The sequence below is a fragment of the Tiliqua scincoides genome, chromosome 4 (genome assembly GCF_035046505.1).
Source record: "Tiliqua scincoides isolate rTilSci1 chromosome 4, rTilSci1.hap2, whole genome shotgun sequence".
NCBI classification, from domain to species: Eukaryota; Metazoa; Chordata; class Lepidosauria; order Squamata; family Scincidae; genus Tiliqua; species Tiliqua scincoides.
Window position 1 is genome coordinate 172,680,098 of NC_089824.1, and position 19,824 is coordinate 172,699,921.

At 42.4% G+C, this 19,824-nt stretch overlaps 1 protein-coding gene across 1 annotated transcript in view; it reads left to right on the top strand.

Moving 5' to 3' along the window:
• SCUBE3 (signal peptide, CUB domain and EGF like domain containing 3) overlaps window positions 1-19,824 on the top strand; it is a 140,500-nt gene that overhangs the window by 72,137 nt on the left and 48,539 nt on the right. Inside the window, exons 6-7 of the mRNA XM_066624776.1 lie at window positions 1,224-1,340; window positions 18,781-18,828. Of these exons, the coding sequence (XP_066480873.1) occupies window positions 1,224-1,340; window positions 18,781-18,828 (165 nt within the window). The remainder of the gene's footprint in view (window positions 1-1,223; window positions 1,341-18,780; window positions 18,829-19,824) is intronic.

Below are 19,824 nucleotides of genomic sequence, written 5' to 3' on the forward strand. Positions count from 1 at the left end.
TTTTTTTCCAGGAGTGTACACTTAATCTCTGCAACCTATGTGGTACTTGTTCATAGTTTGCCCTGATCCTCTGCTCATTGACATGTTAGGGATGGGGAATCTGAGGTTACACATTGTTACTTCAGTTCCTCCCAATGATAATAGAATAAGAAAATACGTACATCCTGTGACTTCTTTTTCCTCAGTTGCTTTCCTTCACATCTAATTGTGCAGTAAGACATTTACCAGGAATTAAGAGGATCTAGAGTGCGGATGTTTGGGATAGCATGGAGGGTTCCCAATTTAATATAAAAGTATTGGGAATGCTGGGATAATTAAGCAACTGGTCTGTACGATTTGATGTTTGACCTTGGAATGCAGAAACCACCTGCAGCCCAGTCCTGAGCTGCCTGGAGCAGGGGGCTACAGTGATGGCAAAAACAGCTGCTGCAGCATCCACCATGTCCCGGGCGACCGCCACCGTCCCCTCAGGCAATGGTGTAGGGAAGGGGACATTTGTCCTCTTCCCCTGAGTAAAGGAAATAGTCCTGCAATTGGGCTAACTGATTCTATGGCAGCTCTGGAGCTGCTGCAGAATCGGAGAACTCCATGTCGGGCCATGCATCCCGACACGGGGCTCAGGATCTGGTGGAGCAGAGCTCCGCCCCCTCCTGTCCTGCTCCCTTTTCTGCCCTGCCCTCCTCCCGCCTCCCCCCGCCTCCCCCTGACCCAGAACGCCGCCTCCGCACTTCCCTTCACACCCCCACTCACCTCTCTGCCACTCGGCATTCCAGGTGACCTCCAGGCAACAGAAAAGCAGACCCATTGCTGAAGCTGGACCAGCATGAGCTCGTGCTGGGCTACCTCTGGCAGAGGGCCCGCAGTAAGGCTCACAAATGTGCCTTATAGCACAGGCTCAGAATCGGGCCCCTAGTTTGATCTGGATTGACATTTCCAGTGTCTTGAAAACTTGAACTCTGCTTTCCTGTGTAATTGACTTTGGGCCCAGTCCTATCCAACTTTCCAACACTGATGCAGCTGTGCCAACAGGGTAGTCACTGGATCCTGCAGTGGGGGAGGGCAGTCACGGAGGCTTCCTCATGGTAAGGGAACAAACATTCCCTTACCGTGGGGCTGCATTGTAGCAGCATAAGCATTGGAAAGTTAGATAGGATTGGGCCCTGTTTGTAGCTAATGATTGGGAGCTGCCATTTACTGTTTGCTATTTCTCTTGTTCCTTATAGTGACTTGCAACTATGGTAATGGAGGATGCCAGCACACTTGTGATGACACAGATCAGGGGCCAAAGTGCGGGTGCCACGTGAAGTTTGTGCTGCACTCTGATGGGAAGACATGCATAGGTAGGTGAAAACCATGCTGCAAGCTTTGGCTGAAAGTGTATGTGTATGCATTATTGATGAGGACTAGACCTTCTAGGCAGGAGGTTTCCTATGCAAGAGGCTTTATAATGTATGGGAGCTTACATTTTTCCATCTCGCTGCAATACCAATTACAGCTTATGGTCAAGACAGATAAAATATGATAGCTGAATATCTAATTACTTCTAACTCTATGAAAGCAATAGTGTAGGGAAGAGAAGACAAAAAAAATCTTCTGAAATGATTTCACCTTTCCAAAGTGCAAGAAATGAGGGAAATCACTTCAGCCCTATATAGTTGCAAGTCTTTAATATAGGGCACAATCCTAACCAACTTTCCAGTGCTCGCATAACTGTACCAGTGGGACATTAGCTGCATCCTGCAGTTGGGCGGCGGTAATGGAGGCCTCCTCAAGGTAAGGCAATGTTTGTTCCCTTACCTCAGAGTTGCATTGCCCCTACCTCGGTACTGGAAAGTTGGTTAGAATTTCACTCATAGCCTATCATTTTTGGATGATTTTACATTGTCCCAAAGGTCCAGCTGTGCCCAGATTACTCAAGAGCAGCATTGTCCAACCTTTTTCATCTTATGGCAAACTGAGAAGGTGCTACAATTGTGATGGCACATCACCAGATTTTCGACAATTGACAAGGCACACTGTACTTCTGGTGGTGGGGGACTCACATCCCCCAATCACCCTACTAGTAAATGACCTTCCTCCAACCTCCCACAGCACACCTGCAGACCATGCACAGCAATGTGCTGTGGCCCAGTGGTTGACTTAACAGCCCAATCCTATCCAACTTTCCAGAGCTGATGCATCTGCAATGCAGCCCTGAGGTAAGGGAACAAATGTCCCTTTACCTTGAGGAGGCCTCTTTGTCTCTCCACCACAGGATACAATGCACGCCACTCTAGCATGCCTGCATTGACACTGGAAAGTTGGATAGGATTGGGCTCTTATAGGCTGGTACATTTGAAGGGAGTTGGGGTTTGGAAATTGTACGGTCCCCGAACAACAGGTTGTGCAGCACAGCCTGTCACTTTGTGTCAAGTGAGTTAAATGTAATATGCTGGTTAACCTGGTAACGAACATAGGTGAACTGTAGTCACTTCTGACTGGGGGAATTAACATATTCTTTGTGGGGGATACATAATTTACACAAACACAAATTTATGTGTCATTGTCAGCTTTCAAATTTGTTAGATCTGGATCAGTGATGTATTGCGAATTGCACCTTTACAGTTCCTAGAGCTTCCACAAATCTGTTTGTACAGCCTTTTGCCCTTAAATTGGATACTTGGTACCTAGAGCTCCTTGACAGATTATTTTATTTGGGAGCACAGATAACGTGAGAGGTGATTTCTCCATTTTTCCCCCTGCCATTTTCATCCATGAACTATTCTTAGAAAGTTCTTCTCCTCCCAAATTTATCTTAAATCCACCATGTTGTAATTTACATAATTTTCAGATAATGTAGTGAAGAAGAGTTCCCTTTTGCTGTATAATTTGTATATATAATATGTTCAATATTAAACTGTCCTGCCCTGTCTCTCCTTAAATCTTTTTTTTCTTCTAAATTGAACATATACCTTTATCTCATCCTTTCTACACCTTGCTTTCTAAACTTTTCATCCCTTACACATCTGTTCTCTGAAATGTGTGTTGGCCAGCTGTGGACCTACCATTAAGTCTCATGGGACAAGTGCCCCAGGAGTGAACCTCTAGAACCCTGCGGAAGCCTCTCTGAGACTCCCATTGGGGTTGAAAACTGTGCTTCCTGTTTCGCGGAAGCACAGTTTATAGAGTTGGGGAACCTCACAGAGGCTTTCCTGATGCAGCTCTGGGTCGTATGAGGCTCTGTGAGCCTCAGGTGAGTGGAGGGATGGATTTTCACATGGGGGGGCGGTGACAATCTATGGGGGGGAACCATCGCAGACCTTTGTCCCGGGGGTGGGACTGGGGAGGTCCGCTGCTGGTGTTAACTGACCCAAATTTTCGGTTTCCTGCCCTCTAAGCATCAAACTACATATGACAGTAGGCTTATCAATTGACCCTGCATGGGTTATGTTTTTATCAGCTACTCAGGATCAGGATCAGGACAACGACTCAGGATCAGGATCACAACAGGAATGGAAGGAGGTTTTAACTGCAGTTCATGTTGGGAACCACCATATCTCCTTTTGCTCTAGAAGAGAAGCTCCCATTGATGGGAGCTTATAAAGGGTGCATGATTTGGTGGCACTCGGATGCACCAATTATATGTACCTGATCCCACAAGCAACACAACATAAATATTCATTTGCACCAATCCGTGCTAGTGCATCTAGCAGACTTGAAGAATCTGACTGTTGGCATGAATAGCACAGTCCCCGTGGAGGATTGTCTTAAAAAACAGAGTGCAACTTCATGCACCTTTGGGGGGGCACTACTTCCCACACTTCCTGTTGAAGTTCAAAACTGACAGTGCAGAAAGTCCAGTATGGATATGCTCAAAGGAATGACAATAGCTATATTCTTTGCTCCAGTCCAGACCAAGAGTTCAGAGGAGCAGCTCAAACCTTCTCCCTTTCTAAGGGTCAAACTAAATGTGATAGCAAGAGGAGATCTTTTATTTTTACCCTAGTGCCATTTTCTCAGTAAAAATCTCTTCCCAGTCAGAGCTGCTCTTAACAGTACCTGTCTGTTGCAGGACCAATAGGCACTGAAGGGGGGTGAGTTTCATCAAGATAATGTCACAGGGAAAAGATTTAAGCCCCTGTCCCCAGCACCGCTACAGTCTTGATTTCATTTAGTCTCCCCACCCCACTCCCATTGCTGCTATTAAAAAAGTAGGAATCTGACCATGGATCTCCCACTGTTGTGCCTAGATATGCCCCAACAAGACAGAAGTGGAATAGTTGCACAAGCACAGTGCAAAAGATTCCTGGTGCTGTTGGCTAGGGCTGTTGGAACGCATCTGCATTTCAGTTTCTGTATGTGGCCTATTGTAAATTAAGATTTTCTTTTAGCTGAAAAGGTGCATGAATATCAGCTGGGTTCCCAATATGTTTCAAAATCTTTAGGGTTAGTGTAACAAGAATACTTTTAACTTCTGTTAATTTAATCTACGATGCAGGAGTTAGTTGTGAGTGTACTGCATGTATGAAACTTGTGGGTGCATGTAATACATTATTTAAAAACTTAATTGCTAACAGAATAAAGGGTTAGTGCTGAGACTAAAATAATGCAAGAATGTATGGTGATTTCTATAAACTCTGGAATGGTGTGTTTCAGTATTGGGAGGGGTGTGCGTTTGAATATAAAAACTTTCATTTTTAAAGTGTATACTAATGTCAATACAACTGCATCAATCAATAAAGGTTTGAAACAGTTTATCATAGGCATGTTTGTTCATCTCTACTTAGGGCCCAGTCTTGTCCAGCTTTCCAGCTCTGGTGTAGCCACAATGCAGCCCTGTGGTAAGGGAACACATGTTCCCATACCTTAAGGAGGCTCCAATGACTGACTTCCCACCGCAGAATGCAGCGCACTTCCTACTGGCACAACTGCATCAGCTCTAGAAAATTGGATAGGATTGGGCCCTTAATTCCATATGCAGTAATTGCCACAGATATATATGCCACAGTTGGTTGCATTCTATGTTTTGCTTTCCATCAGGCATGTACACTCTTATGTATACTTACAACAAAGGCAATTATAGTATTTTAATGCCTTGAATGAGGAAGTCTGATGCTTGCACCAGGATAGCTGCTGTCTTGTCTTGCCTGTATTATCCACAGATCTCCTGGGAAGGGCTGGAAAGATTAGTATTTGAACACAACAGTGTGTTCCAACCGAAAACTTGGCATTATAAGATCTCGGCCTGAGAGCAATTGTCAGAATGAAAGAAAACTCCACATATTTGATTTGTGTGTGTTTTGGAATAATAAAAACATCAGAGAAAGATAGAAGCTTTACTGGTTTCAGATGCTTATGCAGCTTGACAGCCGATTAATTTTAAGTAGTCCCATGTAGGAAGTGATCAAGCCACAAATTGCTGTAAATATTTTTACTCTTACTGAAAAATTTTAGAAAATGAAATTAAAAGCAGCTCAGATATTTGACTTTGAAAGCATCTGCTGAGCTTCTCAGGAAGTATTCTGTGCAGAGTTTTTACAGGACAATTCCTTGCTGGAACGAAGAGATTGTCAAACTAGTCTTCGGCTTCACTGGATAATTTATAAAGGCCCTTTGCAGTAACAGCCCAAGTGATCATACTCCCATTTCAGCCAATAACCCACTTAAATTTGCCTCTTCTTCTCCAGCTTCCCTAGTTAACATAGGTTTGGGTCATGTATGACCTCAACTGTGGCAATAACTGAGTATGTTACAACCAGTTGATATTCCCAGATCATCCATTCAGTATGGTTACGTTTATGTTGCATAAACAGAATTATGGCTCAGAAAGACTGGCGCCTGGATTCTAAGCAAATAAACTTGGAACTAAATCTTACTAACGTCAATTGAACTTTCAAATAATGTGCTTAAGATCACAGTCTACAAGCTTGATCCTGAAGATCTGCCAAGCCTCATCATTAATTTTCCTCATATGGAATAATGATTAGCTTTTTTATTTTCCAAGTGGAATTCTAAAATGTATGAGCTAGTAGCTCTTGCATCTATTTTTGTTTGTTTTGTCTTTGAGCCCCCTCTTCCCTTCTTTCAACTCTCTGGGCTTTCTTCGGTTATGTGATGGTGTTTATTTACATCTAAGCTGCATTATTGATCCATCCAATCATTCAGTTTTTAGGACATGCTGCATTCTGTATCTCTGATTCAGTCATAACTTTCATTCACATATGAGCCTTTCCAGACAATCAGCTTATAGTGCTACAAATGCAGAGTTATTACTCATTTGTTGTGAAGAATTCAGATATTTTTTCCAGGAGGTAGCTCTTATGTGGCAGGACATACTATTTTCCCATACATTAAACTACAGTATCTGCTGATTGGAAAGTTCAACTTTTCACCCAGCTACTATTGTGGTAATGAGTTGATTTAAATCAAGGCAGTTTAAATTATTTAAATCACCAAGAAAAAAAGAATGTAATTTCAGATTTTGAAATTCATACATTCATAACCAAGCATACCTACTGACTGGTTGCAATAGCTTAACTGTTATCAAACACATTGATTTGAAATGATAGATTCTAAGAAGAAGCATGCTTTGACCATGAAACCTACATGCCTTTTGCACTACAGGCTTGCCTGAGGCTGCAACGTTATACATACTTACCTGGGAGTAAGCCCCACTGAACATAGTAGAAGTTAGTTCTGAGTAAACATACTTTGGATTGAGCTGTAGGTACACAAGAACATAAGATGAGCCTGCTGGATCAAGCCAAAGGCCTATCTAGTCCAGCTTCCTGTTATCTCACAGTGGCCCACCAGATGCCTTAAGGAACACAAGATACCTATATCCTGTTGCCATTCTTTTGCTCATTGAGCAAGGTTTCATTGAATCAAGTGGTATTTTTGTCCAAGTAAACTGACATAGGGAGAGGTGTGTTTTTCTGGTGAGTAAGATAGAATTACAGAAGGGCAGCCCAGCTGCCTGGTGTGTGAAGCTGCAGCAGCGCGGAAAGAGACTGCCACTGCATCCAGCATGCTCCAGGCAGCCGCTGCTTCCTCCTCGGGAGGAGGGGACTTTCACCTTCTCCCACCTACCTCTCCCCTGCTTGGCAGTCTGTGTGACCGCCGAGCAGCGGAGCTCTGGTACTCCACTGGCGCTAACCCAGTGCCGGACTAACACTAGCGGAGCACCGGCGCTAGGGCCCACAACTGCGCCAGTGGTGTGCCAGCACGCGCTGAGTAGGATTGGACCCTAAGTCTTAATGAACACAATGAACTTACTTCTGAGTAAAATAAAACTGTTTTCAAACATCTCTAGCCATGGGATTGGGTTCTAACAAGTGTCTTACAGAAGCGAGAGAGAGTAGCTATTTGGCAAAAGGGTGTCTTTATGTGTGGAAAGTAAATATCTATGCTGTTGGATTGGTAGAGTCATAAAAATTTAGAATCTGAGAGTTAAAAACACTGAAGGTTATTGGTGAGCATAAAATAGACATATAAGATCATCCATATGGGCTCAGTGGATGATTCTGGTAATGCCATCTCCTGGATTCTAGCCCCTGTGATGACTAAATAGTCCCTGGATACAGTAGAAAGCCCACATTGGCATGTATAATGCATGAAATATTATGCCTTTTATAATGCCTAACCGCAAAAGTCACATATTTTCCTCTTGCCTTTTCTGTAGAAAACCAGTCTTTAATTCCAGTTTGAAAGATTATCATGATTCAGTTTTAGGAGTGTGAACTCTAACATTTGTTTTATTGAACTAAGATTTCCCTTTATACTCAGTGCTAAAAAAATTATTTAATTGAAAATTTTATTTTATATTACTTCTCATTTAACCCATTTCTGCCCAGCCCACAGGTGTATACATTTGATCCCTATTACGTATATGCAATGTTGGGAACAGATGGCTTAAGATATTTACTCCACTGTGCTGGTCAGTGTTCTGTGGAATAAGACTGTGTGCGTGTTGTAGAATCTCTTAGGGCCGTCTGTGATGAGTGCCAGCTCTCTATACTCCCTCATGCCATTTGCTAGTAGTAGTGGCTAAGAGTCTGGGCAATGAAGCAGGAAGTCTCTGGTTCAAAACTTGACTCTACTAAGGATTCACGAAATAATCCCATTTCACACAGTCTTTTTAGAAAGCCACAAATATCAGTAGGTTATCACATGACGGTGTCTTACTATAAGCCAACAGCAATGCAAAAGGCTCCATTGCAACCTGGGAAACCTCCTTCCTCCCCCCTTTTTTTAGAAAGGGGGAAAGGAGGAGGCAGCATGGAAGTAATTGTGGTGACGCAGTGATGTCACCGCAATTACTTCCAGGTCAGGGGGTGGCCGATGGGGAGGCAGCCCCTGGTGGGAAAAGCACCAGAACTGCCACTGTGCCATATAGGAGTTTCTCTTTCTTACTCCTTGGACATAACTTTTAAAATATCTAGCTATCTACCTATGAGTCCTCAGGGATTGCTTGAAGCAAGATCATTCAGGTTTATTTGTTTGTACATTGTTTTCCACATTTTATGCCACTCTTTCTCCAAGGAGCTCAGGGTGGTATACATAGTTCCTCCACTTCTTTTGTCCTCACAACAACCCTGTGAGGTAGATGTGGCTGAGAGTGACTGGCCCAAGATCACCCAGGAAGCTTCATTCCTGAGCAGAGATTTGAACGTGGATTTTCCAGGTTTAAGTCCAACTCCCAAACCACTACACCTTCTAGTTTTGCTGTTAAAGAAAGTGTGACCCTGCAGACAGAACAGCCATTTTCAACCACTGTGCCTTGGCACACTGGTGTGCTGCTAGTGGTCCACAGGTATGTCACAGGAATTTGGGGCAGGTCATTTTTTAATAGGGCCAATGGGAGATGTGAGCCCCCACTGGCAGCATGGTGTGCCTTGTCAATTGTCAAAAACCTGATGGTGTGCCTTGATCTTTTTAGTGCCTTGGCAGTGTGCCATGAGATGAAAAAGTTTGAAAATCACTGAGACAGAAGATAGTACAGATCGTAGGCTAAGATTCAGTTTTGTTTAGAAGCATATTTTGTGCTTGACAGCAACAGAGTGCATGGGAAAATAAATGTTTAGAGCAGTGGTTCTCGCACATTTAGCACCAGGACCCACTTTTTACAATGAGAATCTGTCAGGACCCACCAGAAGTGACATCATCAAGCAGAAAAATGTTTAACAATCCTAGGCTGCAGTCATACCCACACTTACCTAGGAGTAAGTCCCATTGACTGTGGCTGCAGTCCTAACCACACTTTCCTGAGAGTAAGCCCCATTGAACAAAATAGGACTTACTTCTGAGTAGATTGTGCCCTAATCATTGTTAAAAGAATATATGTAGTAACTTGTTAAAAGTACAGGTCTGTAACATTTCCCCAAATGCAATCACATACCATCAAGTCTAATAAAAATAAAATATTGAAACGAATAGGGACCCACCTGAAATTGGCTCACGACCCACCTCGTAGGTCTTGACCCACAATTTGAGAAACACTGGTTTAGAGATAGGTAACTTCTTTCCTTGGGATTCTTCTGCACTGATAATGGGAATTTGGCCTTGCAGAGTGCACAACTTGAGTTTGTCCCTGTCTTTTATGTGGATGGGCTGGACAGCATGCATGCTGAAGCTTCTTATTAATGTATGCACTGGGTTCCTGACTTAGGGACATCTGACTTACGGACGTCCACATTATGGATATCCTCATTGTGCAATCTATCCACTCCGGTACTTTCACTAAAGCAGGATAATGATGAGCCAATGAGAGCAAGTTCCAACTTCTATACATTTGAGCTTCTGGACAGACTTCTGGAAGAGAACTGGGATGTAACCTGGGGACACCACTCCAAGCTCTTTGGAGAAAAGGCAGGATAAAAATATGAAAAATAAATAATAAATTAATAAATTATATTAAATAGCACTGAACAGATTGGGTGCCCTTTGGGGAGACAGGTGGAATACAAATCAAATAAATAAATAAATAAAGATCAGCATAAGTTCTTAGTACGGTATTAGCATCTTTTCTGAATTGGGCAAATACTTTAAAACTATCTCAACATTATCATCTGGGCAACTACACATAAGTACACCATTAAGGCCATTTTGCATGTGAGTGCCACTATTACCCTCTGCTCATGGCTACGCTACTTGGAAAACACTGTAGGATTGTGCAGCCAAGGGTTATTACCAGCCATCTAATCCCACTTTCCCAGTGGGGAAGCCCAGGGGACAGATTTATAGCTGGGCGAGAGGCTAAGATACCTGCTTGGCTATTTATAACTGCCCTTTTTTGTTTTATAGCTAGGTCTTAGCAAACAGTCATCCTTACCTCCCCCCCCACCTTCTCATCCTCCATTTCCGCTGAAATATTTCATCATTTCACACCGAGTAAAGTTTCCAGCAAAGCAAATGCATACCTACTCCCTTAGTCAAGCACTTTGAAATTGAATGCGGTGTTTTTGAAGGGCTGCTCCAAACAGGTCGCCTAATACAGGTCCCCTTCAGATCACACCATGGCAGGAAGCGCAATCATCTTGCTTGAATGACAGTTTCATTAGGCCGTGGCCGGTGTGTTTTATTCCCCAGCCTCTCTTCTTAATGCGCCTTTTAAAAATGTAGATAATGAATAACATACCTCTTACAGAATTTGGTCAGTCCTAATGAAGGTTGCCTTGTCTCTGCGATCAAAGGCGGGGAAGAGAAAGCAGTAACTTTAAGTATCAGTTATTTATCTTCAATAAAAATGATCAGTGATTAAAGTGCTGCACTGTGATTTTATGGAAGGTTAGCCTTACAAACATGGCAGCAAAATGAAAAGAATGGCCTTGCGTCATGAATAAAACAATCAGATAATATTCCACATGTTGCTGATAGTACTGTAGAAGTGCAGAATTTGGTGTCTAGTGCGGAATTCAACATCTTGAGAGTTTACGCTTTTTTAAAACTACGTGTTTCTAGTCCTTATGGCTAGAGAGAAACTTAAACATGTGTGGACAGTAACTCATGACGTCTTATAACTCTGAGGAAGCCTATTTAGTAACGGAGTTCTAGTACTGTGTATTAGTTTTTGTCTCCCATCCCTATAGCCATCAATGGCAGAAGGTAGTGTAACGTATTTTGTTTTATTTGCATAATGCATTTGGATACAGAATTTACAAGCAAGCAAGCAAGCAAGCAAATAAATAAAAAATGTTGCAATATGAATAGAAGCTACATGCATTCATTTTCAGATATTCATAGTTTTTCTCCATTGGCAGTGACCATAGTGATTTTGTACTGTGGTTGATCCCATAGTCTCATGCATTTGGCTTTTGTTCCACCACATGCCTGACAGCACAGGTTTTGCTGGATATAGGGTCATCCCTAGACGGGTGTGGGGCCCAGGGCAACTCATGCAGTACAGTGGGGCCCTATTATGGCCACATACATGTACATAAAAGTTATAAAAAGAAGGGATTAAAGATGTGACTTTTATTTTCAGATAGATTACACATCTGCAGGGGAAATGATTGTGAATTGTCACTTTTTAATGTGTTATTTCTCAAGAAAAGCAACTTTGTTTTGGTCATGAAACACATTCAGTGGCGATATGTTGGCACTTTAGGAGCAAGTAAAATATCAGTATCATTAAACAACGCATAGGCTTAATCATGAGAATCACAGCAGTTTATTTTCCAAATTTTCTTGACTTTTGCCACAATTAACTCTCTTATAAAATCCTCTTATACTTGACCAGTGTTTCTCAAACTGTGGGTTGCGAGCCCATTTCAGGTGGGTCCCCATTCACTTCAATATTTTATTTTTAATATATTAGGCTTGATGCTGCCATGGTATGTGACTGCATTTGGTGAAATTTTGCAGACATGTCCTTTTAACAAGCTACCATATATATTCTTTTAACAATGAGAGTAAATGGGACTTGCTCCTGGCTAAGGAGTGGGTAGTGGGTAGGACTGCTAAGTGGGTAGGATTGCAGCCTAGGATTGTTAAAAATTTTCCTGCTTGATGATGTCACTTCTGGTCATGACATAACTTCCGGTGGGTCCTGACAAGATTCTCATTCTAAAAAGTGGGTCCTGGTGCTAAGTGTGTTAGAACCACTGCTTCAGACTTTCTGATAGTTACTTTTTAATAGCTATCATAGCCAGTCCATTCAGTCTGTCTTGAGACATAGTTCTACCACTAAATAAATTGTGATTCACAATCACCCCTTCTCAATAGTTGGCTATTTTGTACATCATATTAGATGTACAATTCCCTGGTGCCACAGTTGAAAATAAGGTTATTTGGACAGGCCCGTCATTTAGAGTCCAGTCCTATACATGACCCATACATGTCTTCTCAGAAGGAAGTCCAATTATAGTCACTGGGGATTACTCCCAGGTAAATGTGGATAGGACTTTAACTTAAGAATCTTACTATAACCATACTATAATTTTGGCTGCCTAGTTGGAGTTAGATTTCCACCAGCTTAATTCCCTCCACCCAACTGCTTGGAGGAAATGGGTTTAGCAAATCTCCTCCTCCTTTCACCCTCAAGAGGACCATAGGCTTGTGGAGGGGGAAGTTCACTGTTGATGCTTCTGTTGGACTTCTCTCTGGCCTGAGCAGCTGCTTATGGCATGGGAATTGTGTGGGGAGGTGCTGAAGGCCACCTGCAAATAGGGGGCCTTCAGCATATTGTGTCCTGTGGACATGGGGTGTCACACGTGGAGCCTAACTGCTCCATGCAGCTGGAAGGTACTGCTTCCCTGACCGGCTACTGGTTTCTCTTGTCATCTCCACTCTCATGGCCAGCCTGATGGCTGGCCCACACATGGTAAGGAGGAAAATTCACTCCAATAGGGGTGCTCAGGGCAACCACTCCAGTTGCCTTACCCAAGGTACAGCCTGGCTGGATGTATGCTAGGAAGGGAATGAATCTGCTGTTTTGAACCCTTTTATGGAACTGGATTGCTTTGGGTGTGTCTTCTGAACTCCTGATGAGCTGTTTACGCAGTTCATCCTCATTTTATGGTTGAAAAAAATCAGAATTCCAAATCCAGTTTCTAGTTACTGAGTTGCTTTTTGACTGCCAAAACATTGGCAGAATTCTGCTTAATTTTGCATACCTGGTTTTGAAAAGCTGTTTAGCATTTACACAGGTGCAGCTGCCATACACACGGGCAGCCCCATTCTAACCTGTTCTGGAGCCAGCCGGCCGGCCAGCCTGCATTGCATCCAGAGCAGGGTTGGGGCTGACTGCATCGCAACTCAGAGTAAGAGGAATTCATTCCCCTGAGCCTATGTCACATGACAGCTGCCCCATGGGGTTACTTGGATCTGTGCCAGCCTCTCAACTCCTGCAGTGGCACGGAAATGCTTTATTAGCACTTTTGTGACACCTCTGAGCCTGTGCACGGGACTTCTGGATTGCACTTCTGAATTGCGCCCTAGGTCCCCAGCATATTTACCTGTTCCATTCTGGAGGTCTGTCTGGCAGTCAGAATATACATATTGAAGCAGCCAGCTCTTGCTGCCTCAGCACCACAAAAAGCCCTGCAAAGAACATTCTGCACCTGCATGAAAGCACCACCTAGTATGTACTGTGTCTGCATGAAATCACTGATACAGCTGTCTGTAACTCAGATGTCCATAAGTCAGACATCCATTGCCTGGGCAACTTGTGTACAGATGTGTTCATAACAATGGCTTGTTTTTTTTTCTTGCAGTTCACCCTAAAGTGAACAAATACTTAATGTGGTTTTGACACCAAAATAGAATATAGAATATATTCTGGGTAGAATATATAAATAATGCAGCTGAGCCCAGAGGTCTTATTGGCAGCAGTAGATTGACAACCTAGAAAGCACAGTAAGATTCATATTCTTCTGGTTGAATTGACATTGATAACTTTTTTGTTTAAATAAACTATGTTTTTGCTGTTAAATAAACCATACAAAGCTGATAACTCTGGTTTATAAACCAGGAAGTTAAACCTTCTATATTCATTAAAAAACTTCAATTTTTGCCAAAGTTAAAACAGTTGTTGGCTTTGTACAAGCCATCGAACCATAGTTTACTCAAGCCAGGTTTCTTAGCCATGTGAGAATAGGTAAATGAAGGAGGGAGCAGGTAGACTTATTAGTGTTAGGGTTACATTCACAATCCTAACTATGGTTAGCTGATAAACATTTGAACTGGCACAGTAGGTTTGAGAGTGAGCATCATAGAATTATCAAATTGCTATGCAAGTATCCTGTATCAGTAGAACAATGTAATTGAAAAGAAAAAGGCAGTTCAGCTTCTACTGAGCTCAATTGGACTTATTCCCAGGTAAGTGTGTGTAGGACTGCAGCCTGAATCCAGTTTCAGGGGACTTGTGTTTACAGCAGTGTTCAAGATTGGACATTTGCTGGCATCCCAAGACCAACTTATTGCCCCATCATTCTTACTTTGTTTAAAGCACACTAGAGGCAGTATGAGGCAATGTTCCATTTGCATGTTTCTGGGGCTTATTACATATGAACATAGGACTCTACCTCATACTGAGGAGGCCTTTGGTACAGTGAGTTCATTATTGAGCTTATGGGTAGTAGCTTTCCAGAATTTCAGGCAGAGATCTGCTTGGAGATGCCAGGGATTGATCTTAGACGATCGGGTCTGCATGTAAAGTATGTTCACTATGAGAGAGCAACAGCTTTGTCCCCTTCGTATTGAGGTTGTCCTACCCAAGGGCCTCTAAAATCTGGAAACCAGTGATGATTCATAGGATTTATGACATTATATCCTTTTTTCTGCAGTTTGCAATGTACTGATTCTCTGCAGGCCTATTATAATGGTATTGGTGACCTGAAAAATGTGTTGGGGAAAAAAGGTGTGAAAGGCAACTTGTTCATAGTGTTCTGTACAGTAGTCTGAAAGATTTTGAGTATGAAAAATTTTGAGAATGCCTAATCTGTTTGCCTGATCTGTAGCTCCCTGATTGTGGATACAGAATAACTTTTTGATTACATGTGGTCCATATACTGCTCTGGTGGTACGGCTTGTGGCACAAGTTGACAGTAGCCCCCAGGATGCACTATTTCAGTGATCTCTGCAGTGAATTGTATTTTGTTGTGGATTGCCTGTTTTAGGTCAGTGCTTCCCAAACTTCTGCAAGGGAGTTGGGAGCACTGTAAGGGAACACACTGTAAGTGTGTGTGGGCAGGGGCTATGGCAGCAACACAATCCCCAGGTTTGCGTTGCTACCAGGGGATGTGTGTTTTCATTTACCTGAGGGACTGCCAGCCTCTGGGGTGTGTGTGTGGAGCTCTGCAGACACCTCTGCAGGGTTCCCCATGCCTCCAAGCAATAAAAAAATGCAATTGAAAACCATTTCTGATTTTTGATTGAAAACAGGAAGTGGTTTTCTGTCTCATTTTTTTTTACTCTTTTGGAGACTTGGGGAGCCCTGCAGAGGTGTCTGCAGGGCTTTCTGCACCCCCAGAGGCTGGCAGTCCCTCAGGTAAGTGAAAATGCCCTTCCTCTCCCACCCCCAGCTGCAGTGTGATCCTGGGGATTGCGTTGCTGCCTTCCCCCCTTCCCCGCCCGTTAAAGAGGCAGGGACAAGTGTTTCACTGTTTGCAAACCACTGTTTTTAGTTATATACCTATTGTATATGGGACCCAGCATCTTGCTGGGAAGAAGATTTGCTGGATCTATAAGGTTGCCTAAGCACAGAAACCAGTGGTTTAATGCTAAATATTTTCAAGTTCAAAAGAACAAATAGTCTATGTGCCTTGTGGGAAGCATGGCATCCATGGATTGAGCAAACTCTTCTTTAGGAGGTTTCAGAGTATTGGTGCAATTAGTGTGGACCATATTTCCCAGTATATCATGGCAAAAATGCTGGTGAGAGGAGCATGAGAAATCCAGGAAGGAATGTTTGGATTTGATGTTTCTCTGTGCCTCTAAAATGGAGAAGCCGTTGCATTCTTTGGGTTAACCATGTAGAAAACATCAATCCTCACATGCTGGCCCAAATACCTAGTGGAGAGAATAAGCATTATCTTTCCCAACCTATTTGTTGGGGACTTTGTGCAAAAGCTTTGCTTGCCAAATGCAATATAGGATGTTAAGGTATTTCTTTGCAGCAAGACCTCTTTGAGAATGATTGGCTCAACTTCATCTGGAGTGAAGGAGAATGATGTATCGCTGTTCATTTATTCTCTTTTGTACTTTCAGGGTCCATCTCTTTTCTCCACACTTTTGCTTGACTCTGGGATTGGTTCTCATTAGGTCTAACAAGGCAGCTCCCTTTGGAATAATTTATTCCATATGTTTGGTGTACACTGCCCGGCTGCATGCTCTTTTGTGCTGCCAGTTTGTTGAGCTTTGGGTTAGGTTTGTCCAATTAGTTGCTTGTGTTCTTTACAAGTGCAAGGCATTAATGTGGGTTGGCCCTGAGGTGTCCCAGGAATGGCAAATGTTTCCATGAAGCTATCTTCCCAGTGCTTCTGGGAAGCACTTCTTTTCTTGGGAAGCTGCTGGAATACTACTTTCATTCATTGTCTTTTTAAAGGAAGACCTGGAGACCTTCATAGGTTCATTTATTAATGGATAAGCCATAGATCCTTAAACCCTTTTTCTTCCCTATTTCTTAAGTCTAGAGCGCCTTGTAATTGTCAGTATGCCTATCACCCTTCCTTAGTCCCATGTTGCTCCTGTGAGGTTACTTTTTTGGACCTTGATTGTATCTTTGCTCTACTCCTCCTAAACTAAATCAGGGTGCTTCTGAACTTCGGTTTCTTGCTGAAACCAGAATTTGGGCCTGCTTGACTTTTGCCAGATCATTTGGTTGCAAATTATAAGCATGCCAGAACTATATACATCACCTTTCCTTCATCTTTACATAAGAATAGCCCTGCTGGATCAGGCCATTGGCCCATCTAGTCCAGTTTCCTGTATCTCACAGCGGCCCACCAAATGCTCCAGGGAGAAGATAAATGCTCCAAATGCTTCAGATAAGAAGAGACTTGCATCGTGATCTGGCAAAAGTCTTTGCAGCAATGTGTGTCAACCCCAAATCAGCAAACCTCTTCTTAAGTGGCAAGGTTTAAAAAATGTTTTGAACTTTGGTGCTGGGAATCACAGCATCACATACCTTGAGAAAACATTTGAATGTGTATGCATTGTTGTCTGCTACAGATGCTGTCCCCAGGTCAGTGTTCCCAGGCAGTAGCATAGGTATCTAAAGCATGCCTTTCTCACAGAACATAGATGTTCAGTAAAGTACTAGAAATAGGGATGACGGGAGTTCTCTCAAGCCTGAGAAACAGATACCTGTAGCACCTTTCATGCATCTCTAGATGGGAGATGTGCTGCACATTCATCAGTTTGAATGCTGATATCACATGAGACTTGTTTAATGTTGTTAAAGTTTATTTAGTTTATAACCTAAGAAATGAGGCACCTCATAGAGGTTAGCGAGTTTGTGTTAAATTCACAACTCTAAACCCAGAGTGACTCTAAAATGTCACGTAGCTAAGTACTTTGTATTGGGGTGGAGGATCTCAACTTTTTAATTTAACATCTCCAGAGGCCTGCATCTAATGTCTATGTCAGGGGAGTCCAAACTTTTTGGCAAGAGGGCAACATCATCTCTCTGACTCTGTGTTGGGGACCGGGGAAAAAAGAATTAATTTATGTTTAAAATTTGAATAAATTTACATAAATAAATATATTAGAGATGAAACTTTATGAATGAAGGAAGGTCTCGTGATAGCTTAATGGCTATAAACGACCTTGTGCAAAGCAAGTCCAGCTTTTCCTGTCCTGCCGCTGCTGCTTCACAGACATGAAACTGCAAGAGGAGGAGGGAACCCTTGGCCCATAGCTCATGTGAGAGTTCAAACAGTTGGTCCTCACGCTGAGAGTAGTCACGTTGGGCCAGCAAGAGCTCCAGCTAGTCTCCAGAGGGCTGGAGGCTCATTGGAGACTGGAGGCTCCCCAAGGGTCAGATTGCGGGTCCCCGAGGGCCCCCAGGCTGGGGTTTGGGCACACCTGGTCTACATAATGCCATTTGTTTATGAGATGAAACAGATTGTGTTTTTAGATTGTGAGCCCTTTTCTTTTTAGATTGTGAGCCCTTTTGGGACAGGGAGCCATTTAGTTATTTGATTTTTCTCTGTAAACCGCTTTGTGAACTTTTAGTTGAAAAGCGGTATAAAAATACTGTTAATAATAATAATAATAATAATAATAATAATAATGAAACGTGCATAAATAAAGGCCACTCAGAGCTTTGGTCTCTTATGCAGGGTCCTTTAAAACACAGGCTAATTGCAGGCTCCTTTTATGTTACTTGAAGATTTACATTGGTATCTCTCTGCTGTGCTTAACAGTCAGTCACGTTTTATGTGCAGACTTCCTTATTACTTATGTGTAGCCTTCTTTTGTGCTACATGCTTTGAGATTAAAAAAACACTCGAATACAGTTGCATCAACATGTAGCTGGAAAAGGCAGTTTAAATACAGTATGAATTTTATCACTATTTTTCTTTCTCTTTTGTTCTTATTCTAGATACCCTGAAAGTCCCACCAGTTAATATTCTAAATGACAGAGAGTGTATGGTTGGTGAAAAGAGAGAGAGCCATTATAAGTTTGATCCACTGGCCAAGCGACTGGATCACTTGCTTTTAGCCAGATTTGTGGTGGGAGAGGGGAGGGAATCATTGAAAACTTGTGACTCATCTGTGCATTGGGAATATTTACATTTTAAAAAGCCAAACTCCTTCCTGGATACTGTTTCTAAACCACTTTTTTATAATGTTAAACAGGGGAGAGGCACCTCCAGCAGCACGTTACCCCCCAGACGTTTTCTAATGGTAAATATTTTTGTTCTCTATCTCTTTGAGGAGTTTTAATTGTAGCTGCATTCTGTATTTTGGAATATAATAACTGGGCATAGGGGCCTGAGCTGTCATACTAACTGCATGCCTCACTTTGCGCCATAGAGAAAGGGGCAGAATAGCCATTAAAAGGGGCATTGGTGCTTACTAACTATCTAACCTGCCCCGACTTTGCTGTTTCTAAATCCATTTTTTTTTTCAAGTCTGCCCTTGTAATCTGCATGGTCCATCAGAGAGGAGAGAGCAGGTCTGGAACTGCCTGGATAGTGGAGAAAGAGGCACATGCAGTCCTGAAGGATTATCCCATGAGGAATAGAGCTTTATGGAATGTGGAGCTTCAAGTGGCTGCTTGCTTTGCTTGTGCTAATGGCTGCTCTTTTGCTAGAAATGATAACTGCCAGCTGCTTTTAGGGGTATGAGCAGCGTGTGTGCTATTATTTGCTTCTATATTGTGGTATCTCTGAAGCAGTCACCCAAACTCTGTCCAGAAATATTCCATAAACTTGTTAATCTCATGAGGTACTTACTAGCTCTCATCCCTGCAATAGCAAAGCATTTTGGTAGTCTTTAATGTGTTATCACCACTGCAAGGATGGCCTTATTACTGCAATAGATAACAAAAATAACAAGTAATTCAGTGATTTGCACATGATTGCAATGGTTCATTTGGCAAACTTGCTTCTGAATTACCCTTCTAACTACCACCATTCACCACAACAGATATTGACTTCTGTGAGTTGTGAGTAACTGAAAAAAGAGCCATCAACCCATGACATGCTAAATATGTTTGTGGAATAAACAGGACCTGTCATAAAAGCCTATATCTTTATTTATCTATTTTGAACCAACAAACACAATTGTGCCCCTTTAATGCCACTTTCAGTAAACAATTTGCAAAAATAATAGGACACCTTTCATGTGTCCCTGTAACCCAGATAGTGTTTAATGAAACTTTGCCTTAGCACTAAACTA